This window comes from Ictalurus furcatus, chromosome 7 (genome assembly GCF_023375685.1).
Source record: "Ictalurus furcatus strain D&B chromosome 7, Billie_1.0, whole genome shotgun sequence".
NCBI lineage: Eukaryota > Metazoa > Chordata > Actinopteri > Siluriformes > Ictaluridae > Ictalurus > Ictalurus furcatus.
Window position 1 is genome coordinate 11511488 of NC_071261.1, and position 25540 is coordinate 11537027.

General features: G+C 37.5%; 1 protein-coding gene and 1 long non-coding RNA gene across 11 annotated transcripts; both read right to left on the minus strand.

Moving 5' to 3' along the window:
- Positions 1–1426: 1426 nt before the first annotated feature.
- On the minus strand, positions 1427–25481 carry ccdc39 (coiled-coil domain containing 39). Of its 10 annotated transcripts, none has more exons than XM_053628385.1 (30): positions 25265–25481; positions 24524–24643; positions 24264–24410; positions 23899–24057; positions 22059–22151; positions 21767–21895; positions 21494–21685; positions 21293–21396; positions 20991–21123; positions 20651–20845; positions 20369–20533; positions 19993–20130; positions 16499–16707; positions 16125–16248; positions 15217–15376; positions 14908–15014; positions 12636–12776; positions 12162–12341; positions 12000–12085; positions 11376–11683; positions 11114–11192; positions 9871–9943; positions 9240–9677; positions 7959–8223; positions 7085–7171; positions 4980–5057; positions 4306–4365; positions 4062–4121; positions 2640–2728; positions 1427–1769 (listed from the first exon to the last, which is right to left on the minus strand). In XM_053628385.1, exons 1-20 carry the CDS (start codon positions 25364–25366, stop codon positions 11476–11478), a joined length of 2892 nt encoding a protein of 963 aa, XP_053484360.1. In that variant the 5' UTR covers positions 25367–25481; the 3' UTR covers positions 1427–1769; positions 2640–2728; positions 4062–4121; positions 4306–4365; positions 4980–5057; positions 7085–7171; positions 7959–8223; positions 9240–9677; positions 9871–9943; positions 11114–11192; positions 11376–11475. The 10 variants fall into 10 exon arrangements, with proteins under 10 accessions (XP_053484360.1, XP_053484358.1, XP_053484364.1 ...); XM_053628383.1 differs by having other exon boundaries at positions 9807–9943; XM_053628389.1 differs by lacking the exon at positions 9871–9943 and having other exon boundaries at positions 9240–9576; positions 11381–11683.
- On the minus strand, positions 16728–19983 carry LOC128609702 (uncharacterized). The gene is made up of 3 exons (XR_008386275.1): positions 19764–19983; positions 19500–19650; positions 16728–18534 (listed from the first exon to the last, which is right to left on the minus strand). It is a non-coding gene; the product is annotated as an uncharacterized LOC128609702 (long non-coding RNA).
- Positions 25482–25540: the final 59 nt, after the last annotated feature.

The window sequence follows — 25540 nt, forward strand, 5'->3', positions numbered from 1 at the left end:
GAAATGGCTCATCTTTTCTCCTCATAACCTCAGGGAAATCGAATCAATAAACAAAACACCACCACCACCACAAATGATTAGAAGTTATGCACTTCTTAACTTCTTAACATCTTCCATTACATTCTCTCAACCTTAACCTATTGCAACAGGTTCATGCCATTTCTAAAGATTATTTCAATGCTTCGGATATCAGGTGTTCTAGTCACAAGTGAAATAATATCTTACTTAATACAAGGGGATGAGTACAATTATTAGCAATTAAAGAAAGATTTTGTATACACGGACAGACGCTAGCTTCCTCTAGTAGTGACTCGAATGAACAGCACCAGAATTTGTTTGAGAGCATAACTGAACAAACAGTATCGTGGAGAGCAAGAAGTTGAGCTTCCACCAAACATAGTGGAATCAGACCAGAGAACTTTTTTCCATATCTTTGCTGAATCTCAAACATGTCTTTAGGCAAATTCCAAGCATGTGCTGATCTAACTCACCACTCTTCCAGAGGTCCCAGATTTGTACAGTGTCCTGGCTATGTTTTTAAAATTCTGGGCGCCTTCAAAATTCTGTGGCCATCCTGGAACAGGTATATTTATATTGAGATCACATGACACTCCATTGTGTGAGTTCTGATGGAAGCTGGTTGCATCAGAAATCATTTAATTTGGTTAAAAAACAACAAGGGATGAATACTTATTCTGAATTTCTAGAAGAAGTTGCAGACTTTGTGTCAAATCTAGTTGTTTCAGTGGAGGAAAAAAAAACACGATAGTTGGAGACTTTAACTCTTTCAAAGTATTCCTTGGCTGCTTGGTTACTTATCTGACTTATACCATCTTTACCCAGTCACTGATTTTTGGTGAATGGTTCCCCCTAGACACTTCACATTTTGTCTTTCATTTTTCTACACCTGTATACTGTAAAGGTTTATAATCGCACTGTCTGGTGCCAACCAAGTAGGTGGGTTACTTTTTGAATACTCTTTGAAGTTTCTTCGTCATGCCAGCTCAGGGAGTTTTTCCTTTCCACAGTTGCCTCTGGCTACAACAGCTTCAAAATCTACATCCAAAGGATCAACATACTGTATGAGTCATGACTCAGGCTAGTATATAAAAGCCACACCTTGTGAACCCAGTGTTTATTCTCACTTGTGCTAGTCTTAAACCTTTCATTCTTTCACTTCACAAATTCTCCACTTAGACAGGCCAGAATTTTTTCATGTGTGTACAGTGAGCATACCAAACCGTGTTTCTTTTTTATTGCCTATGTGCAAAACTACACACTCCCGCAGTAAATAGTATGTTACCATAGGACATTGCGCCGTGACTCTTATACCTCCAGTATATTACAAACTGCAGTGGCAAATTGGTAAATTTTGTAAGAAAATTAGCACGGAAAAGATGTTTAAAAAAAAAAAACAGACAAGAAGTTTGTCATTCAGTAGGGTTTATTAATTCATTCATTTGTTAACGTTGTTGCTTCATTCATTGTTGAAAAATCATATTATAATTATTAACTACCAGTCAGTTACCTTTAATTCTCTCCAAAAATTTGTCATTAGAACTTTTGATTACAGTCTCAAATAAATGCAAAAACAATGATTTGGAAAAAGTTAAATCGATTACAATAACAGAAATGCTCTCAAAGAATTAAAAAGAGGATCAAGGGCCTTGAAAATATCCTGAACATCCTTCTGACGCAGCACTTCATAGCGTTGTAATGCTTGTTACTCTGGCTGTTACGTTGTAGTATGATGGAAGATAAGCTATATACTACATTTTGGGGGAAAAAAAAGAGAGAGAAATTAAATTCAGTCAGAAATGAGAAATTAGGGGGAACATCTTAGTAAATGATCTAAAGGCAACTTTTAAAAATTTCCTGTATCATGCAAGACAATGATTATGTTCCAGTAATGTTTTTAACATGTACTTGTCTACTCCTCATGTTTTTAACCCTTCCACATATTTTGTTAGCGCAAGTTCAGAATATTGTATAATTCAGGAGCCAAACTTGCACAGATGGCATTGTTTTCAATATAATTTTCATTATATGAATATGTGAACAGGTGTGTGTAGAGGAATAAAATAAAATAAAAATTAATTACTATAGATATTTAGACATTTTTTCATGCTGAAAAATATTAGTTGAATTTCATGTAGACATCTGTGTCATCCTGCACTCCTAGAAAAAAAAATGGTACTAAACTGTACCTTTCCTTCTAACTGGGTTGGTACCTTTAAAGGTACTCATTTTGTAATTTTAATATGTATGTTTTTCCCATAGAAATATACATATAGTGTAGCTTTAAAGCTTTACTCCAAAAACTAATTATGTTCTGTGTACCTGACATCAGAAAAGTTACAGTTTAGCACCACAGTTTACCATTTTGCAAAGTGAAGGTGAACAATCTCTCACAAATGGTCAATATGATCTAGGTTAACAATACAATATTTACTTAAAATCTTAAAAATAAATGACAAAAACTGATTTGAAAAAAACTAAATAAAGCAAAAAAAATGCTAGCAAAGTCATAAAAAGAGGATCGAGGGCTTTGAAATCCAGTTTTCAACCTAAAATTTAGTTCCTCATGACTTTGGTATTCAAAACAACAGAACATTTGGAAAAATTTCAAAGCTTCCTACCTGCTGCAAAAGCTGGTTGGCTAGAGTTATATTCAGCTGCAGAGTAGATTTGAGCACAGCTCGCAGCCCGATACGCACAGGGTTCACTGCTGGAAATACAATTCGCTTTAAATATCTGTGGATGGTTTAATTTTATTTATTTATTTGAGAAGTCATATGTAAGTATTGTCACTCTGCTTTATTAGTTGCTTTGATAGTGATGGTGAAGCATATATTAATTTCAAACTGTTAGTAGCTCAGTAAGATCAAGGATAAAATGATTTGCCAATGTGTACTGCATGTGGTAGAGTTGAGATTATTAATTATTGATTTTCAACATATTTAAAGTGGAATTTAAGTAAATAACAATTTCACTGAAGTATACACGTTTAGTACAAGCAAAGTAATGTATACTGTACAGAAGTACACTAAAGCCCAGATTTACTACAGGGTTACATGTGTAAAAACATGTGCAAACTTGATAACATGCTAACTACCATGCTCTATATAGAATTGCACCTTTCACATGAGCAAAATTTTGCATGTTTGATTTAATGAATGTACTGTTTCTACCTAAAAGTTTGGGGAAACAGAGCTGTGTCAATACAAACAGATTAATTTCATATCGAGAACGGTGAATGTGTTCAAATAAATACATCCAGAGGGCATGTATTAAACTTGCAAATGTCTGTATTATATAGTTTGCATGCACTCATTATTCGGGATGGTGGTAAAACTAGGCTCAAGTGCATATTTAGTTTACTCTTGATATATTCTACTAGCTATCCTACTATAAGTTTCTGAGTACATATTATTACTTGTTAGTTTTTTATGTGAGATTTTATGTTGATTCCATTCCTATTCAACAGTGCTGTAGTATAAATGCCAATATGATGTATTTCAATCACCTTCTTCCTCATCATTTCTGGAATTTCTTTAAACTTGGGCACAGTGTGTTACTGGGTAAGACCATTTAACCAACTTTATGCTGTTGAAAATGTTCTATTTAAGTGTTGATTTGATTGAACAGGGTTTGCAGTAATAGGGCCTGGTTACGTCTAATCCAGCTGAACCCCATTATGAATGCGGTTTCATAGACTTGTGGAATTTGTAACTACGGGTTCAAATACATTTTCACACAGGCCCAGTTGGTATTGGATAACTTTTTTGCTTTTAACAAATAACATTATCATTTAAAAACTATATTTCTTGTTTACTCAGGTTCCCTTTGTTTTATTTGAGATCTTAATTGTTTTATTTTCTGAAACAATTTATCATGAGTTATACACAAAAAAAAAAAACCCGAAGAAATCAGGATGGGGAAAATACTTTTTCACAGCACTGTATTCCTAATGCACTTTATAGTACACCAAAGCTCCCAATATATTCAGAAGGAATTGCAAATTATTAGTAGCTATGAAAGATTAAAGAAGGAATGGTTACCGTAAGACACCGTAGAAGGAGTGTTCTCTGAGGTGGTGCTTGAGGGTAAGGGGTATATAGCTGTAAAAAGTGCAACACATTACTTAATAACATATACCTCACTCAAGTTTTGTTTCATTCAGAGTTAATCAGAGAACTGGCTAAAATGTGTGATTTACTCAATAGTTATTTATTACAGTACACCAAACTACCCTATATTTTCAAATTATTAGTAGCTCTGGAACATAAATTATAAAATGGTTACTTGAAGTTGTTGTAGCATTAGGAGTGGTCGTCTGTATCATTGTGGGTGTTGTGCTCTCAGCTTTTGGATGCAAGCATTTTAAAAACAGACAAAAAAAAAACCCCACAAAACTGTTATTTAAAAAAAATCCAATAAAACGCATTATTTACATAATAAATACAGAACATAAACTTCAGTTACGTTTCATGTAATTTAGACAGAAGTTCATTCTTAAGTCTTAATTAGTATGCATATATTTATATGTAGAATTTCAACATATTTAAGGTCCAATTTACGCCTCGACACAAACAAATTAGCATGCACTATTTGGAATCTTAGTAAATCATGTACTATATACATAAATCATAGTATATTATGTACTAGTACTTTAAGCAAAACTAGTTGCTGAGCAGGGGTGGAAAATAGTTCTGTATTTGCACTTTATTACTATATTTAAGTATTATTTATATGTATTTATGCATTTTCCACTGTTAATGTGATATAGCAACCAATAAAATTAAAATGAAAACAAATTGAAAACCTGAAAACGGTTTTAGGGGGAAAAAGTTACATTAACCTGGTTCCACACCCCTTAATTAATACTTTTTTTAAAGCACCTTTTGCTTATAATACAGCATTCTTTTTTGAGTGAGTTATTATTAGTAGCTCTGGAAGATAAAAGATAAAATGGTTACTTGTATTAGTTGTTGTCGTAGTATGTGTTGTATCAATAACAAGGGGTAGAGCTGTGGTTGTGGGTGCTGTTGTCTGAGCTGTGGATGCAAGCATTTTAAAACAGATGCAAAAAAAACAGACATTAATGTGATTTTTTTTTTCATAAAAAACAAATTATATTCAAAAATACATTTCAGTTAAATTTTACCTTACAGTAACCTAGTTGCAAACTGTGCACAACCATTGACTAATAATTTTGCTTGTAATACAGCGCTCAGTCTTTTTGGTTAAGAGTCTACTTAGCACATCTTGACAATGTGTATAACATTTGCCAATTTTATTCCACTTTTCATTGCAAAAATGCTCCAGATCTGTCAAACTGTGGGAGGAGTTCCTTTGCAGAGCCCTATTCAAGTCATTCCACAGATTTTCTATTTATTATAGGATTTAGATATGGGCTCTGACTGGGCCATTCAAAAATATTGATCATCTTCATTAGAAGCCATTCTTTTGTTGACTTGGATTTGTGATTTGGGCCGTTATCATGCTGGAAAGTGACATTTTTCTTCATATTCAGCTGATTAACCGAGGCCTGCATGTTTTGTGCCAAAATAGATTGGTATTTGGATCTAATCATGATTTCCTCTTTGTTGACTAGAGCCCAGCTTCCATCTAAAGAGAAGCAGTCCTATAGCATGATACTGCCACCACCATGCTTCACCATGGGTATGGTGTTCTTTGGGTGATGAGCTTTCTTGTTTTGCACCAAACATATTTTTAGAGTTATGCCCAAAAGATTATACCTCGGTCTCATTAGAACAAAGGAGTCCAATCTTATGCGCAAATGCCCGTTGTAGGTGCAGGTTTTCATTCCAATGAAGCAGAAGCCACACCTTTTCCCACCTGTTTAATTAGTTGATCTTCGCTTTCAATAGTCTATCAGGTGTGGCTTCTGTTTGTTTGGAATGAAAACCTGCCCCCACATAGGCCCTTTCTGGAGATGATTGGACACCCTGGAATGATTTAAGTGGGCTTGGTAAAGTGCTTCTGCCCAGCCACCCTACCCAATAGCCCAGACAGGTGGGGAATACCATCTGGCAGATTCCCTGATAAGTTTTCTTCTTGTCCTTTCGTCTATTGTGGAATGATATCCTATTCTTGGTGAATTCATTGTGGCGCCCCATTTTCTCCACTTCTTGACGATGGCCTTCACTGTGTTCTTTAGTGAATCTAATGTTTTGGATATTCATTTGTACTCTTCTCCTGATCGATACCGTTCAACAATGAGATCTTGTACATGCTTTGTAAGCTCTTTACAATCTATGGCTTCAGTGGTTGTATGCAACCAAGATGATGTCAAGAAAATCCTACAGAAACAGCTGATCTATACTTGTGGTTAATCAGAATCACTTCATGGATGAAAGGTGTATGATAATTATTTTTGAACATGAGTTTGAATGTGAATTGTGATCAGAATGAACCTTCACATGCCCCATTGTAAAACAGTGTGCACATTTATACAACCAGGTTATTGTTAAAAATAAATAAATAAATAAATAATTCTTCGGGGGGTTTTTTAATCCAAAAATTGTTCATTAAATCCCAATAAAAGTGGAAAAAGATCTGACATGATTTATCTTAGTTTCAATTTTTTACAACACAAAATCCTACAATTTTAACATAGATGTGTAGAGAGTAGTTTAGTTCATTTCAGTCATAACCTTACTTATAAACAGATGTCCCATATCAGTGAAGCAGAGAACTGGCTAGAATTTGTGACTGTGATTTGTATTTACTCAAAAGTCAATTTCAATTACTTTTACAAGTTTCCAGGTAAAGTAATAAGTATAGTGTCTATCTGTAACATCTTCAGAGTTAAAGTATTCTTCAATTTTCTTCTTCTGAAAACATTAAATAATTTTATTATATTAGGAATCTATTGTTTTTTATTTCAGTTTAGGTTGCATCAGGTATAGTTCTAGTGCAATGATAGTAGCCCAATATAAACTAGTAAACAGGTAAGCAGTAAACTCTGATTTTATATTCCTAATGCATTTACACTACACCAAAGTACTCTAATTTCAGATTATTAGTAGCTCTGGAAGTTAAAAGATAAAATGGTTACTTGTTGTTGTTGTTGTTGTTGTTGTTGTAGTATGTGTGGTATCATTAACAACGGGAAGAGCTGTGGCTGTGAGTGCTGTTGTCTGAGCTGTGGATGCAAGCATTTTAAAAACAGACAAAAATAAACAGACATTCATGGTTTTTTTTTTAAATACAATAAAACACATTATTTACAAAAACACATTTCAGTTACATTTTATTTAATTTTATTCATTTACACTACACCAAAGTACTCTAATTTAATAGTAGCTCTGGAAGATAAAAGAATGTCCTGAATCATCACACATCAACTTAAAACACAAAAAATACTTGAGTACCCTAATAGTTAGTAAATGTGTAGATTATTCACGTTAAAAATAAGTAGAAATGTAGAAATTGGGGGGAGGTGGGGTAGAAACCTTCTTGCAAAAGTGTGTACACCCATTAACTACAAATACAAATTATTAATCATTTCATTTTGAACTAAACGTCCTGAAACAGTAATAAGTACAATACTGCACAACTCTTGATTTCAATCAAATGAGCATTCAGTACTTTGTTAATGTAGTGGAAGACAATAATAACAGGGAAACATACACTACATTAATTCTATGTTCAAACAGCCATACAGAACTTATTTGCACAGTTCAATATTAAAATTCACCAGTTCATGAAAAAGATTTACATATTTAAAGTTACATAACTTTTTTATGATTGCCGGCAATTTTAGACCATCACAGAATCAAATTCAGTTAAAGCCATGCTATATGGGTTTTTTTTTTCTTAACTGTTGTTTTAGATATTCAGTAGCATCTGATTATTCTCTGCATAAATCTTGATATTAGCCAATAAACTAATAAAGTAAGACAAATTTATTTAATTTTTGTTTAACTCACCGGTTACTCCATTTGTGAACAGAACCGCTCCAACAAAAAGGATTGAGAGCAACATGTTTCTTGCTGATGCAGTTATTCCTGACTAAGGTAGGTGTGTGTGTGTGTGTGTGCAGTCTTTCTGTCAATACCTGTAATAAACTTGTCAGGAAGCATTCTTATGAGGCTTGTACTCAGATGTCTTGCCTGGTGACGTACAATTCCAGTTACAGTAAACTCCTCCCATGGTTAAAGTATTATGCCACACATGGAGACTTTTCTTTAAAAGCTGAAAGGATATGAACGGGTTATATAATAATTTAATGACAATACAGACCATCCAATGTATCAATATATAAAAATTCATGAATATAAACACTTTATAAAACAGTTTATATTAATGTAATAAATTATAATATGTTGGTTCTATAGAAACTGCTCATTCAAGGGTACTTGTATGCCAGGGTTTACTTTTTTCTATGAAGAAAGGTTTGTTTTTTTTAAAAAAAAAAAAAAAACATTTTAGGGGAAGAGTCTCCAGTGTCAGTGCTTAGGAAACATTAAGTAACTTTTAAGTTTCCTATCTAAGGGCATAGGGAAGAGAGGCTGACGAGGGAATGTTTATAACTTCTTTAAAAGTGTTTCGTGGATGTTCCACAAGATTAAATGTAACTAGAAATGGATAAAAAGGATGATGTGTCATTCTTTAATGAAGAAATTGCTGTGCTATAAAAGGGATGGGGTACATCAGGAGGTGCTTTTATATGAAAATATTCAGCTTTGACATAGTGAAATCTCAAGATTCTAAAGTCGCCGTGGTGAGCAATAAACACTTAATTGTAGACAAAATGAAACCAACATTCTTAGGATTGCAGAAAGGCATGCACGATGATAATGATAGCAATGGTAATATGCCATTTATCTGCATCTAAAGTGTTTTTTTGTTGTTGTTGTTTTTTTTTACAGAACATTGATTCAGCATGTCCCATAAGCCTATACAGTTGCATGCAGGTGCATAAGCCTATACAGTAGTATACAGGTGCATCTCAAAAAATTAATAGAAAATTTAGTGGGTTTTTGCCATTATTTAATTCAAAAAGTGGAACTTTCATATATTCTAGATTCATTACACATAAAGTGGAATATTTCAAGCCACAATTTTTAATTTTTTTTAATCTCGATGATCACGGCTTACAGTTCACAGAATATAAAAAATCCAGTATCTCAAAATATTAGAATAAAGAATTTATAATACAGTAATGTCGACATGAGAAGAGCTCTAATCAGATAATTAACTCAAAATACCTGCAAAGGTTTCCTGAGCCTTTAATGTCTCAGTCTGGGTCTGAACACACAACCACAATCATGGGGTAAATGTTGCATTTCATTTGGAAATCAAGGTCCCAGAGTCTGGAGGAAGAGTGGAGAGACACAGAATCCAAGTTGCTTGTAGTTTGGTGTGAAGTTTCCACAGTGAGTGATGATCTGAGGTGCCATGTCATCTGCTGGTGTTGGTCCACTGTGTTTTCTCAAGTCGAGAGTCTATGCAGTGTCTAACAGGAGATTTTAGAGCACTTCATGCTCCAATCTGCTGACAAGCTTTATGGAGATGATGATTTACTTTTCCAGCAGGACTCGGCACCTGCCCACAGTGCCAAAACCACTAGTAACTGGTTTGCTGACCATGGTATTACCGTGCTTGATTGGCCAGCCAACTCGCCTGACCTGAACCCCATAAACAATCTGTGAGAGACACCAGACCCAATAATACAGACGAGCTTGTAAGGCTGTTGACAAGATGTCTGAACTCAGAGAGAACTACTCTCTGAGAAAAAAGAACTGCTACAAGAACAAACACTCAACCTCTCTCACAAAATTAGCATCTCCATTTGAATTAACATATCATGCTGGGTAGAAACTAAGGAATCGTCATTACACTGTTTCCTCCTTCCTCTCCTCACACCCTTCTCTCTCTCTCTGTCTCAAGATCACCCTAAACACACCTAAGTCTATATACATTACATAACATGTTTTAATGCGAATAAGATGTCACCTATACATGTTTACTGTATTATACAAAAGGTCTCAGTGCAACTGGAAAATATGGTCTCATTCCCTCAACAGCAGTTTAAATAAAATGTTACATGCCATTAAAGGCATACCCTCCCAAGGTCCCTTACTCAAATTACCTCCTGTATGTAAATAAGGTACATCCTTCCACAGACATCAAATTATAATCACAAACAACACCATTTGGTGGACCCACAGAGCATCTGGCTATTTAGGGGAGAGCTGGTCAAAGATTCAGGGAATCTGTAGACAGATCTCCCACATGATCATGGTGTGTAGTTTTTCTCTACCAGGTATGAAAATGTTGTCTCTCTTATGTTGTATTATTATGTTTTGGATTTGATTGGAATGTAATGTTGAATATAATTCTTTCTAATTATTATCACTAATAGTAGTGTTGGATTTGGATGTTTACAGCATTGTAGTCATTGTTACAGCAAATCTGCGACCAGGTTAGTACAGGCTAACAATTTGGCATTAAGTTAAGTGTACTTAGAGTGTACACACTCAATAGGAAATATCCGTTTAGGACAACATAAAGTTGATCGACCAAGTCTAAATAAGATGAAGTCTAAACCTCTGATTACTGTTATATTTTTCTAGCTAATGTGTACATAGGAAACTATGGCATGATTATATAAAGCTAATTCTACTCAGATATTATTGGTCTGTCTTTGAAGTTTTAGTGGTCATGACCTCTGGCTAGAAATAACTTTATTGTAATTAAGTATGACCAACTAAGGGAACTAAGAGACCAGGCTAATGACTTGGCTCTAGTTAAGTGTACTTCGAGTGTACAGGCTCAATATGAAATACCCGTTTAGGACAACATAAAGTTGATCAACCAAGTCTAAATAGGGGGAAGTCTAAACCTCTGGCTATTGTAATCTTACTCTAGTTAACGTGTACATAGGAAACTATGGCATGATTATATAAAGCTAATTTCACTTAGATATTATTGGTCTGTCTCTGTAGATGTTAGTGGTCATGACCTCTGACTAGAGATAACGTTACTATAACTAAGTGTTACTATCTAAGGGGACTAATAACGTACTATTTAGGAAAGGGTAAGCATGGGGGGGGTCGTCTAAATAGTATTAGTCAATTACCTCTGGCTAATGACCAAGACTGGCGAGTTTGTGACCATGAGATCCACGCACACGGCCGGCGCAAGACCCGACCCGGAGTCTGAATGAACGAGCACAAATTAAAGTATAGAATAAATTAGAATTAATCAAGTATAGAAGATCAAAAACATAAAATATGAATAACTAAGCAATAAATACAACATCGAGGTTTTTACAATTGGAGTCATATTTAATTTAAGACAGAGTCAAGCAGAATTGAAATGACAAATTTAAATATATTCACATCACTTCAAAAAGACAGGAACACGTGGGAATCCTTATACCACGTCACTGGATACCGTCATTGGACCAGTGAGTGGACCCAGATTAGGAGGATTTGCTGATTAAGGACTCTTGAGATTACTGCTCCTGCTGCTGTTACTGCTCCTGCTGCTGTTACTGCTTCTGCTGCGGTCACTGCTAGGAGACTGAGGTAAAAGCGTAGAGGAAACAGAAAGTCCAAGGCCTAACTCAACCGTTTTCACGGAGGGTGAGTGAACTGCCGAGCTTCTGGTGCTGCTGTCGGCTGATGATCCCGAGGATCTGGAAGATCTGGTCAAAAAGCACACAAAATACATCTGTCTGACGTATGTAATTGTGTTGACCACCATGATGGCCTTTATTTTTCATTATTAGATTTTAAAAAGTTTGATTTATGTGGCACGTCTGCCATGTGAATTATCTACTATTATACTTACTGCAACAAGCAAATTAATATAAAACTGTGATGATCTGATTAGGCAGGGAAAAGTTTTCAAGGATTGCATTCATGTTATTTGAGTTTACGCACTGGAATACATTCAGTGAAGAAAACGTGTTCAAAGATTTTTGAGATCTCACTGGTGGATATGAAGTGCTTGTGGTTTACCTGAGAGAAACAGAGCTACTTGATGAACTCAGTTTTGAACTCCTGCTTGAGGGGGTTGAGGTGTAAGAAGGAAGAGAAAGACCGCTCTACAACAGAAGACACATCATTTACACACAACTTCTATGCATTGTTCATTCATCTGAGCTCTATGCAGTTCTTTACCTGCATGAAGTACATCTGTAATGTCGCCTGGAGTTCAGGATATTGCTCCATGACTTCCAGAAGCATCTTATTGGTTGCCTTCTTGGAGTCTTTCAATTCTTTCAGCTTGATGTCACGTTCCTCAAAGGTCTCCTCTGTGGTGTTTTTAGTAGAGCGGATCTCCTTTGTCAGCTTGGAGGACTGTCATGGAATAAAAAATGCCAGATTTAATCAGTGGGCTGATTAACAAAAGCTGATATAGAGTTGTTATTTCAGAGTTGGTGTATAAGGAAGGGAGGAGGAAAAAAAACAACCAAGGTGGTCTGTTCATTTGTAACGACATTGTTTTTTTCAGAATAGTCAACACCTGATGTGGAATCCAGTTTTATCTATAAGCAGCATTCCAATCAAGATTAAGATCAAGATCGTGCAGTTTCAATTCACTTTGGGGACATGAACTTGCGCACCAAATTACATGAACATAAGATGTTCTACCTGTTTGGTGGCCCTGTCCAGTTTCTCCTGCTGAGAAATGAGCTCTTTCTTCAGGGAGACAATGCATGCTTGGAGATCTGCATTTCTTTTTGTTTGAGTAGCTTCTTCCTGCTGCAGGCTGTTCAATGAGCTGCTCATCACCTGTCAAAGAAAGCAAAAATGAAACCACTGTAAAGCAGATCTTAAACTGTATTTGCTTTTAAAAAAAAAACAAGGAAAACTGTCTGTGAAGAAACCTAATATGATCTCTACGGTTTGATGAAGTTAAAAAGTTATGTCTCCGTGACTACCATAATATCTGGAATATAAAGTGAATTTTCTGCTCAATCAGGTGCTATGACTTAGAGTGGCTTGCATAACTATTCACCGCCTTGAACTTTCCCACATTTTGCAGTGTTACTTCCTGGAACTGAATATGTGAACAATGAACAATATGTCACTAATCTACACAAAATATCCCATGATACTGAAGTGTGAGTGTGGGTGTGGGTGTGGGTGGGGTTTAATATAAGCTTGTTTGCGAAATTATTTGCATAAAAAATTAAAAAGTTTTGATTGCATGTTGTGATTCATCTCAGTCACTGTGAAACCCAAATTAGATCTGGTACAACCAGTTGACATTAGTCGTCACATACTTATTTTAATGGAGTCAGTTAAAGTGTCATGTGATGTACAGTTGCAATCAATTATTCAACCCCCATTGCAAATCAGGTTCATTGTCAAAATTTACAGACTTTCAGCTGTTTGCAATGAACAAAAGCATTTGGAATAGTTGAACACAACGAATACTTCAAGGGGTTTCTCCAAATTCAACTGAAAATGCAACTTATGACTTCTCCAGTTTAAAAATGACTCAACCCCCTGTTATGTGGAGTGATCAAACAACTGGAACTTTTTGGCACGATGGATCAGCGGTATGTCTGGAGGAAGAAGAATGAAGAACACACTGTCCAAAGTCAAGCATGGTGGTGGCTCGGTGATGCTCTGGGGCTGCTTTGCATACTCTGGCACTGGAAACCTGCAGCGTGTGGAAAGCAAGATGGATTCAGTGAAGTATCAGGAAATCCTAGGAGAAGACTTCATGCCGTCTGTGAGGAAGCTGAAGCTTGAGCGTCATTGGACCGTCCAACAGGACAATGATCCCAAGCATACCTCAAATTCCACCAAGGCTTGGTTGCAGAAGAAGTCTTGGAAGATTCTACAGGGCCATCATAGTCACCTGACTTGAACCCCATAGGAAATCTCCGGTGGGATTTGAAGAAGGCAGTTGCAGCACGCAAACCCAACAATATTACTGAACTGGAGGCCATTGCTCATGAGGAACGGGCTAAGATCCCTCAGACACGCTGTCAGAACCTGGTGTCTGGCTATGCACTATATATATACACCCTGTACTATATATTTTTAAAATGTAGAAACATTTCATTATTTTGAAGGCATCTTTGCTCTACAGCATTTCTTTGTATGTGCCTAAAACTTTTGCACAGTACTGTACCTTAATTGAATTGAAAAGTATCAATCAGAGTTTGGTTATAAAAAACAAAAATGAAACATTTAATATCCCACTGAGAAGCAACCAAGAAGTGCAGGGTAATGCTTAAAACATGTTGATGTTACCACCACCATGCTTCACTGTGGGAATGGTGTTCTGAAGGTGTTCGCCAAATGTAGGGCTGAGTGCCAAGTTAAATTTTTAGATTTCCGATAGCTAGCCCAGCTTTGTGGAATGTCTGGCTTGTAGTCATCCTGTGAAACCTGTATTCTCATATGTACTCATAGGGATCCTGTAGCTATGTTATAAATAAATATATCTGGCACACTAAAGCGACTTCTGATTATACATCAATGAATTTTGGATAATGATTTTATTTTCTAACTGGACGTAATTTTGGAGTGTGGTTTATATTCTGGTCAACTTGGTCATTTGCATCATTCCGAGTCTCTAGTGCAGCAGTGATTCACTGATACTAACTCCAAATATCTAACAATCAGACCATGAAGGAACAACCCAAATATAACTATCTATTAAATATTAAATAATGTAAAACAAAAAAATAAAAAAACAACATCTGGTTCTACTGTTTTGAATAACCTGCATTCCTCAGAGTCATAACCGTGAACTTCCTGAATAATGAATAGTGTGTTTCATAGGGTTCATGGGTTGGTTATTGAAGAAATATGTTTCCCTGCATGGACATTACAAAAAGGTCAAAAATGCTTATGTATAGGACAGCAGAGATTATCCATAACATCCTCTGATGTTCAGACAGACCTCAGTGTTTTCCTGCAGCTCTGTGATTTGGCGTCTCTTGAACTTGAGCTTCTCGTCTGCCGCCCTTTTCTGTTCCTCTAGATTCAATTTCTCTTGATACTCAGGACCTACAAAGTGAAAGAGCAACCGTTAATGGGTTTAATAGGGTTTACATAATCACACACTCAAGACCCAGATTTGAACTGAAGCCAAAATTTGACATTACAACACTTCCTGGATCTGGTTTAATAAATTATTAATTCCTGCAATAACTGCATTCACCTATCAACAAATAACGGGTCTAAAAAAAACAAGAAGGCATGGACATACTAGAATCGGTGACCTTAATGAAGGATTTGCGATAGGAGCTGTTATGATTATTGAACAGGTGCATGGTGTTTTCCAACGCCTTGTTCTCTTTCTCCGCCTTGCGGATCTCGGCATCCAAATCGTCACCCTTGCGCTGAAGCTCCTCCTTCTCTTGAGCTGCCTTCATGACAGAAACACAAATCAAATTTAAGATAAGGAATTAAATTTTATTCATCTGCTTCTTCACAAGCAGAAACATTCAATAAAACACATGTATAAGACCTATTCAATGCAGTGGAAGATGTTGATAAAACTGCTCAAAACACAATCTGAAAGTTTTATACAGTATACAGTGTCAAGCTGAGTTACTGTTATCCCACAGAAGTGGATTATTAATATCTAAAATAGCATGTCTCAAAGTGTTTTATTCCACTTATACCACAGAAATTTGCTAAAAGTAACCATTTATAATTATTAAATGGCACTTCACACTTCAGGATCAAAGGTATTTCCTGTTTTACACCTACACACAGGCGTTCCTTAAAGTTAATGACCAAAAAAAAAAAAAAAACCAGCTTATCATGTTACTGAGGAAACGAAAGTCAGCTGTCCCAAAGATTTTCACATGGTGGAAAAACTTAAAGCTCTGACACTGGAGACCTTTTCCAAAAATGTTAAATATGTAAATGCCTCCTTTCAGAGCAATTCACCATATCAACAATGACACCATACAATACTATAGAGCTGCTGTTATAGAATAATAATCAATAGCTTCCAACTGACTCAAGCATTCAGTAGCACTGTGGTATAAATGTGAAAACATTTTGAAAGTGGGCAGAATGGAAGTGTACAATTTAAAAGAAAAGGGCAAACTTTAGCTTCAACAGTAAGAGTACGTTTACAGTAAAAATCTGTTAGGATCTTGCTACCTTGATAATGTAATAGGCCTGCGAGTTGTCTCCCTCGCCCTCTGGTGCAGCCATGGAAAAGGTGATGATCTCGTATTTCTTCTTCATCTTGTCAACTTTGGACAGTCGTTCATGCAGGTGGGCCCTTAAACAGTGAATGACCACATGGGTCATGGGACGTGGAACACGGGACAGTAGCACACAATAAATAAATAAATAAAACATGGCTGTCCTCATAGAGTTCGATTAATTTGAATGTTTATTAACACTAACTCATACAGCGTGAACCACACATGTTTGTGTGAAAGTACTGAAGTCTTCCTTGTTGGCTTGTTGGCTTGTAGCTACAATGCAAAAACAAAGAAGCTAATGCTGTCTTCCTACTCATGACCCACCTCAGCCCTTGCATCTCCTGTTCAGTGATCTTGAGCTGCTTGGTGTGCATATCCCGATGCACACAGATCTCCTGCTGCCGCTCCTTCATGGCTGTCTGGAGTTGCAATTTCCTCTTCTCCAGAGAGAGGACACCATCCGTCTTGTCATACAGCATGTTCCTGTGGCGCTTCACCTCCAGCTGCAGGATATTGTTCTCCACTATGCTGTCCTAATGGAGGGAGATTGTCAAGCAGCCTGGATGTGATGTCATCCTTGTAGGACAGCATAATTGCAATTTACAGACTCTTTACTGATGCTACCAGACTATTAATTAAGATCTATACCAGACAATAACTTGTAGATGTGACCATTTTAAGAAAACGGCATCATAACAGAAACACATGCAGTTGGTCATTTACTACTTTAACCAGCTGGGAATTAATCAATCATGTTTGTTTTTCCTACTTACAACCCCAATTCCAAAAAAGTTGGCATGCTGTGTGAAATGTAAATAAAAACAGAAGGTGATGATTTGCAAATCTCAAACCCATATGTTATTCACATAGAAAACATATGTTTAAACTGAGGAAATGTACCGTTTTAAGAAGAAAAAAAAAAGTAATTTTGAATTTGATGGTTGTAACACGTCTCAAAGAAGTTGAGACGGTGCAACAAAAGGCTGGGAAAGTAAGTGTTACTAAAAAGATACAGCTGGAGGTTAATTGAGAACAGGTGTCAACCCAAGATGATTGGGTATAAAAAGAGTATCTTAGAGAGGCAGAGTCTTTTAGAAGCAAAGATGCGCAGAGGTTCACTAATCTGTGAAAAACTGCGTCTACAATTTGTGGAACAGTTTCAGAATAATGTTCCTCAACATAAAATTGGAGAAATCTCTATGCGCAAGGGACAAGGGTGAAAATCAATATTGCATGCCTGTGACCTTCAGGCCCTCAGGAGCCACTGCATTAAAAACAAACATGATTCTGTAATGGAAATCACTGCATGGGCTCAGAAACACCTCCAGAACTCAATGTCTGTGAACACAGTTCGCCACAGTTCACAAATGCTGGTTAAAGATCTGTTATGCAAAGAAGAAGCCATATTTGAACATGATCCAGAAATGCTGCCATCTTCTCTGGGCAAAAGCTCATTTAAAATGGACTGAGGCAAATTGGAAAACTGTTCTGTGGTCAGACGAATCAAAATTTGAAGTTCTTTTGGGAAACCATGGGCACCTGTAGGAAATTTGGGATAAAATAACACATAAAAGTATATAAACTAATGAATAAAATATAGATAATTAATATTGAGCCAAGTGAAATCTTAAAACCTAAAGGCAGCCATTGTTTTACACTAGACAGTGTGGTGGTTGTGTATGAGCACACCAGCACTAGAACGAGGAAGTTCTGACAGATGGACTGTTGAAGAAGGAAGTACCCAGGTGCAGGTGAAAAGTTCACACACACACACACACACACAAGGAAATTTAGATTATTAACATTTAACATTATTAAAAAAGAAACATTACTCTCTGCTTTTACAGAATAAAGTTTCACGGTATGTGTATTGGGCACATTATTATTATTATTAACATAAAGGCCATTGTGAAGTTTGCAATGCACTTAGGTGCAAAAGAGAGGAACACCTGGAGAAAAGTGGGAGAAGTATGAGATGGGTTTGCGTGTATCAACTGCCTCGGAAGGCCCAGGGCTGACGTTTGACCACATGTTTAAGTCAGAAGAATGCATAAAATATAAAGAATAAGTTACAAGCACAAGTCTGACCCTATCATGGGTCAGACAAGGAGCAAAGATAGACGAGATGGCCAACTAAAAAGAGGAACATCTGTACCGTACAGATAAGCATTAGAATGTTCACTCATCCCTGTGGGCGGCTGTGGCTCAGGTGGTAGAGCGGGTTGTCCACTAATCGTAGGGTTGGCGGTTCGATTCCCGGCCCACATGACTCCACATGCCAAAGTGTCCTTGGGAAAGACACTGAACCCCAAGTTGCTCCGGATGGCAAGTTAGCGCCTTGCATGGCAGCTCTGCTACCACTGGTGTGTGAAAGGGTGAATGAGACACAGTGTAAAGTGCTTTGGAGAAAAGTAGATAAGGAACTAACTGCTAGAAAAGATAATATATCCTACAGTATAACTGTCAAAAATAAAAACTAAACTAAATCTTGAATAAACCAATATCACCTATCTTGGAGATAATGGGAAATTATGTAATTGTAATTGGGATACATGTGGAAGATTATGAATGGATGTACAAAAAGGGGATTGTTAGATATGAAGACATGAAGTTTATATAAAAAACACTGTAACCTTCGTGAGTTTGGCGGTTTTTTATCTTATGTGTAAGATAAATCTTTTAATCAATTTTATAGTCTGAAATTGTGAGCTAGCAGGACCAATGTAGGTTGGAGAAGCAAAATATCCTGCACGCCGCATCCTCTAAACTAAAGAGGACTAAAGAGGAGAGGGACCATCCAGCTTTTTATCAGCACTCAGTTCAAAAGCCTGCATCTCTGATGGTATGGGGTGCATTAGTGCAGTGGTTTTCAAAGTGGGGGCCGCCAGGGGGCCTCAACAATTTGGTGTGAAAAATAAATAAATACATGATTTTCTCTCTCTCACTCTCAGACAACCACACACACACAATCAATTCCTAATCTAATGTAATGTAAAGATTCAATATGCAATTATTAATTTTAAAAAAAGGGGGATATATTCAGAAGTCTGTATTTTTAATGTGTTTTAAAGACATCGTGCAAAAGGGGGGCCTCGGTCAAATGTTAATGCCATTTGGGGGGCCTTTCCCTGGAAAAGTTTGGGAACCACTGCATTAGTGCTTATGGAAGGGGCAACTTGCACATCTGGAAAGGCACCATCAATGCCGAACGGTACATACAGGTTTTAGAGCAACATATGCTTCCATACAGATTCCATCCCATCTTTACTTCTGAGAGACTCTGCCTCTCTAAGACACTCTTTTTATACCCAATCATGTTACTGACCTGTTGCTAATTAACCTAACTAGTTGCAAAATGTTCCTCCATCTGTTTCTTTTTAGTAACACTTCTTCACTTTTTCCAGCCTTTTGTTGCCTCCGTCCCAAATTTGTGGTACGTGTTGCGGCCATCAAATTCAAAACTACCTTATTTTTTCCTGAAAATGGTACATTTCCTCAGTTTAAACATTTGATATGTTTTCTATGTTCAATTGTGAATAACATATGGGTTTATGAGATTTGCAAATCATTGCATTCTGTTTTTATTTACATTTTACACAGCGTCCCAACATTTTTGGAATTGGGGTTGTACAAACCCCAAGATGACCTACACATACTGGACCAATTCTGGTGAATGAATAACTCGGACTTTGCATGATGCTGTTTAGAGACAATCACAGATTTAGGTTCCCTGGGGTCCCAAGCAATTTTGGTACTAACCACTGAAGACAAAACACTGTTGTAATTCAGCCTGATTGAATGTGGTTGTGAGTGAGGACCTGTTTCTTGAGAAGTTGTTTCTTCAGGTCTTTGTCCAAGGTGTCGTCGACGAGGTTCAATTCCTCGATCTTTGTGGTCAGGTCTCTCTTTTCTGCTCCCGTCTTCTCATTTTCTTTCCTCACACAGCGGATATCGTTCTGAGAATACACAGGCACATGAAGTGTGCCTCTCTATAAACCTATACATTTCTGTAATACAGTATATCTAGACTTTCCTTATTAGTCACTGAATTACATTGGTCAAGTCGATTATACAATAAAGACAACCTTTTCTCTTAACTTAACAGGTGTTAAAGCCAACACGTATCTCATGTAGCTCCATGCTTGGAGGACTCAGATTTTCCCCTGCTACTGCTTTTAACCACTTTATCTTCACCTGAAGCTTCTTGAGCTGTGCTGCAAGCAGAGCATCTGCCTTCTTCTTTTCCTCCAGCGCCTCGCTCAGTTCAGAGACCTGCTTCTCCAGCACCTGTTTCTCCTCCTTGTTCAGGTTGCCGCTCAGACGAGCCATCTTCCCCTCCATAAACTGGATCTGGAAATCCTGGAGAAGAAGGAAACACGCAGTGCGCAATGAACATTCAGTTAGAGGCGTTTGAGTACAACATCTGGGATCATGAGGAGATCTGCATGAATGATCGTTATGGTCAGGATGCCTTGCCTGGCTGCTGATGTTCTCCTGCTGCTTGAGAGCGTTTTGGTCCAGTTTACTGAAGCGCTTGTCCAGGCTGGACAGAGCCACACGATTGCCTGAGATATCTACTAAGACATTCTTCTTGGTGGCCCACAGCGTCTGCAGCTCCTGCTTTTTCTGGAAGAGGAGCTTGTGTTCCCGCTGGAGTTGGGCGTCAATTTCCTGCAGACAAACAAACACGCTGCTGTTAACCAAGATGAGGAAAACACACCATAGCTCAACTTATAACCGCAGAGCTGTTGAATGATCGAATATACTAGGTGTTGATCCATTTTCTAAGGCAGCAGGCTTTGACTGGAGTGCTCACTTTGAGGTGTTTCTCCTGGTCTCGGTGCAGCTGCTCCATCTGAGCAGCTCTCTCCTCCACGCTAAGCACCTCCTTGGTCACGACCTGCTGCTTCTCTTCTAGAACGATGTTATACTGCTGCACATCCTCTAACCTGCAGGAAATACAGAGTGAGCTGTAGAAGCTAAAGAGAAAATCTATTTTGTGCTGCGTTTACTTTCAACCTTTAATAGGTTTTACATAAGAGAAGCGTTCTTTCTTCAGTGTCCTCTGACTATTTCCTTGGGTCACTAAAGCTTTTTGTGATAACAAGACAGAATTACTTGGCCATTTTATCATTGATGTCCTTCTTGATGCTTGCTAAGTGGGATCTCTTAGCCTCAAGGTCTGTAGCGGTGTGATCCAACCTGCCTTTTAGGCTCACCAGCTGTGAAACAGAAAGACATTAAGATCAGCGCCTCCTCATTATAACCAGGTAGGTTATGTGATGTACATCTGTAGTCAGAGCAGTTACAGGAACGTGCCTCATCTTGAAGTCGAGCGCAGTTGCTTTCCTCTTCCTGAAACTGTTGCCGCAGCCTGTTGGCCTGGCGTTCGACCGCGGCAATCTTCTTCTCGCAGTCCTTGTTATTCTCCACCTCGTTAACCAGGAAGTTCTGCTTCTCTTTTATGAGCGCTTTGCGTTCGCGTAGCCCCTGGTTCATCTCTTCCAGCAGCTAAAAATAAAGACACAAATAATTTGCTTGCCCCGCACTCCTTTCATTTCTCAGAGTCTTACTCTTAGCGCAGCTGAATACCAGAGCACACTGTTGCAGATCCTGGTCTTTCTTCCTCATCTGCTTGATGGAGTTCTCCCACTGGTTGATCAGCTCCTGTCTCTCCACGTGGGCCTGCTGCACCATCTCGACCGTCTTCTCCAGAGCCACCTGTGCTCGACACACACACACACACACACACACACACACACACACACACACACACAGACACACACATGCCAATGCAACATTAATTTTGTCTCAGAAGAGAAAGATGCTGGAGTGTTGAAGAGAAATGGAGCGAAATAAAATATGATCATACTGTCTAACAGACCTGCGCCATGATGGTCTCGGTAACCTCATTGTCCAACGTTTTTCTCTTCTGCTTGGCCTCCAGGGTCAGCTTCTCCATGCTCAGAGTGAGCTCCTGTATGGCACGTACAAGAATACTTTAAGTGTTTAATAAAAGACAGATGGACGACACTTGGGCGTCCCGTCCAGGTCAATTGATGAGCGTCCAAGTACATTTTGAATATTTTAACCAGCTGTTGTTTGGGTTGGGTTTTTTTTTCCCCCAGCAGGAAGGTAAATGTTTGGTCCAAAATGCTCAGCTATGTACAAAGCGACCCTAACATCTGTAACACAAAATACCCACGATCCGCTTAAGACTGTATGGACTCAAAATGAAAATAAAAACTGCAATGAGTTCATATTTTTGAATTTTCATTTAAAGAAAATATCCAAATTTAATAATGACATCAACTTTTAGATCGCTTATTAGTATTGGTACCTTTATTCACACAGAGACTTAAATTAACCCTTGTGTGTCAATTAAAAAAGTTACACACAGGTCTATAGAGGACAAAAATGTCCTAGGTCCTTTTTTATGAAAAAAAGAAAAATAGTAATTATTTTCCATATACTAAATGCTAAGCAGATTTTTTTTTTCTTTGATTATTACAGTCTTTGATATATCAATGATTAACAACAACATTCATTTTGATGCATTCGTATTTTTTATGCAGTGTCACAAAAAAAACAAAAAACAACCTCCCACTCAGGCCCATAAAGGACAAAAAATGTCCATGTCAAAAAACTATCATAGAAATATTATACGTGTATATTTTTTTCCACTTTCACCAACTTCGTTCTGATCATAATTACCAAACATTCATTCATTTTCAGAATTTTAACCCTTTAAACACCGGTTTCTTTACATATCTTCAAAGCTCAATAACCTTCTCTCATATACATGGGGTGGGATTTGCGATTTCCAGTACAATATCATTTCTTTCTTTCAAACTGTTCACACACACATAAAAGTTCCAGTACACAGGTACAAACCACAACTCTGATATCCATACACACACACATGCACACACACACATTCTCACAATTATATCTGCATAAGTTATTCAGTTGGTCTGCAGGGCTCTATAATACAGCAGAATCAGAAAAAAGGAAACGCATGGATTTTCCCCACAGGATAAACCTGAGAAAATAATACACATTTCAGAAATCTTTTTAAAAATTCAATGTTTTGAAACCTTGTCAACAAAATAAAGGCCTATTAACACAGAACACATGATTTTACGCTTAATCGTTACGGGATTAAATATTTCACTTTGAATGGGTTTTAATGGGGACGTTTTTGTCCTTAAGGTCCTGAGTGTAACTATTTTTGTGTACCTAGTTTTAAAATAGATTTGTGAAAGTAAATGATTGTGAAATATTAAAATTCCAATAAAAATACACAACTTTTTGCAAAATGTATGCTGTTTGCATTAATACAGACAAAATGATTTTTTTTAAATAAAATTTTTTACGAAAAAGTCAAAAAAGTCGCACAAGGATGCACAAGGATTAAATGGTATTTTAAATGTACAAAGGGAATTTCCCAAGCAGCATGAACATGTGATGGTACACAACACTTCTTTCCATTCCTTCCCTGTTGATTTGCATTAATTCTACAATTCAGTTGTTTTGAGTCAGGTTATAAGGAAGCTGGTCAGCTGCAGCATGCAAAAGATGCCTCTGAAATGTGTACATAAGCCACACCCATGTATCTTAAACATTATCAGCTTGAGAACAGGATCAGAAACTATGCTAGTGTTTGTAGGTGTACATCACCTGCATAGTTTTGGCTAAGATTAAAGAGATAATGACAGACTCACGCGAATCCTGCTCTCGTCCTGCTGCGCGTACTTGATGATGGCCATGGTGTCCTCGTCTTTGCGGGCCAATTCCTCCAGCCAGGCGTTCAGGGCCTGCTGGTCCCAGTTCAGCTGACCCATGAGCTCCTCTATCTTCTGTGTGTCTCTGAAGATGCAGTTCTGAGCAGCGAGGAAAAACATTACAGATTTAAAGCAGGAGATCTGAGATGATCCCATTATGTTATTGTATGTTGTGTGAAACTGAGACCATGGCCCTTGGAAGACGATTCAGATTTCTAACGTACAAAATTTCAGTCCAAATACGGTTAGGATAGCGAGTTATTTAAATCCCATTCACTACGTGCGCAGAACAGAAACTTTTTAACCTCCTGAGAGTTCTTCTTCTCTCGGAGCGAGATCAGCTCGTTCTCCAGCTGCGAGATCTCCTGAAGCAGCCGTCCCGTCTCTCTCTTGGCCAAGGCGTTGAAATGCAGCTCGGACTCGGACTGCTTCTCGACAGCCCTGCACAGAGCCTGCATGGAGACATATCAATAAATAACAATTCTACAGTTTGTTTGTTTTTTTTTAGAAAATAAACTGCTGTTCAAGTCAAACATGGGACATGGTTTTTTAACATTTCCTTCACCTGAGTGTGAGTGCGTCCTTGCTGGACGTCTTTCAGATGTTCAGTCACGGCGCTGTTCCTCTCCTTGTGCTGGCTCTCTTTGTTTTCCACATTTGCCAGCTCTTTCTGTTTCCTCTGGACCTGGCGGGTGGAGGAGAAGGTTTTTTGACTCACGGATTTCAACATTTCACATTTATTGCAGCGTATATAAGTGTTTCAAAATAGTACTTGATTACTGTGACCTTGTTAGAAAATGCTTTCAGTATAAAACCATAGGTAGCAGGTACGAAAGTTATTATTTATTTATTTTTAATGTTGTGAAGCAGTCTTTTGGGGTTTTTTTTTTTTTATGGCCCAAAGATCTGGAATGCATAATAATAAATATTACACCAATAACTTACTACTTATTGTGACTCACTTCCACTATCAGTATCTGAATTCAATATGAGCCCTATTACTTATTCTACTTTTTTAAATCATATTTTACATTGTTATTTTACATTGTTACTTACTGTTTGACTATTTGTTTGTTTGTTTACGTCACACTCCTCACGCATCTTTGAGCTGCATTTTAAACGTATGAAGTGTGCTAAAGTTCAGCAAGGTGTAAATGGTCTCGTGAGGAAAATGCTTCGACTATTCATTATAATTTAACGCCACTACTCATGTAATGAGCTAATAACGTTATAAAACGCTACAAGAGCACTTCATTGACCTTTCTACTTTAATATTTACTCTACTTTCTACTAGGTGTTTCCTTACCTCATCCTCTATAGCCTTATTCTCAGCATTTAACAGAGGAATGGCGAAATTTTTGTCCCAGCCAATATCAGACAAAAACTCCGACAAAACCACGTTAGCCATTTTTTTTTTTTAGCAGTAAGTTCTGTTGAAAGTCAGAAAGTTCAATTGACCAATTGGTTTATTTAACCGAACCCGCTAGTAGTCCCAGTGTTGTGTTGAGGGTTGCTTAGCAACGGTGGTGCTTTTAGGCACGCGCCATCTTCAGCCAATAGAGAGCGCCAAAAGGCTGCTCAC

What these genes read in the sequence shown, in the direction of transcription:
- ccdc39 (XM_053628389.1), bottom strand. Translation starts at nt 25,366, where the DNA reads ATGGCTAACGTGGTTTTGTCGGAGTTTTTGTCTGATATTGGCTGGGAC. An exon ending in ATAAGGCTATAGAGGATGAG is followed by an intron (nt 24,644 to 25,264) that starts GTAAGGAAACAC and finishes TCCACCCGCCAG; the next exon opens with GTCCAGAGGAAACAGAAAGA. An exon ending in CCGAGACCATCATGGCGCAG is followed by an intron (nt 21,896 to 22,058) that starts GTCTGTTAGACA and finishes TGTCGAGCACAG; the next exon opens with GTGGCTCTGGAGAAGACGGT.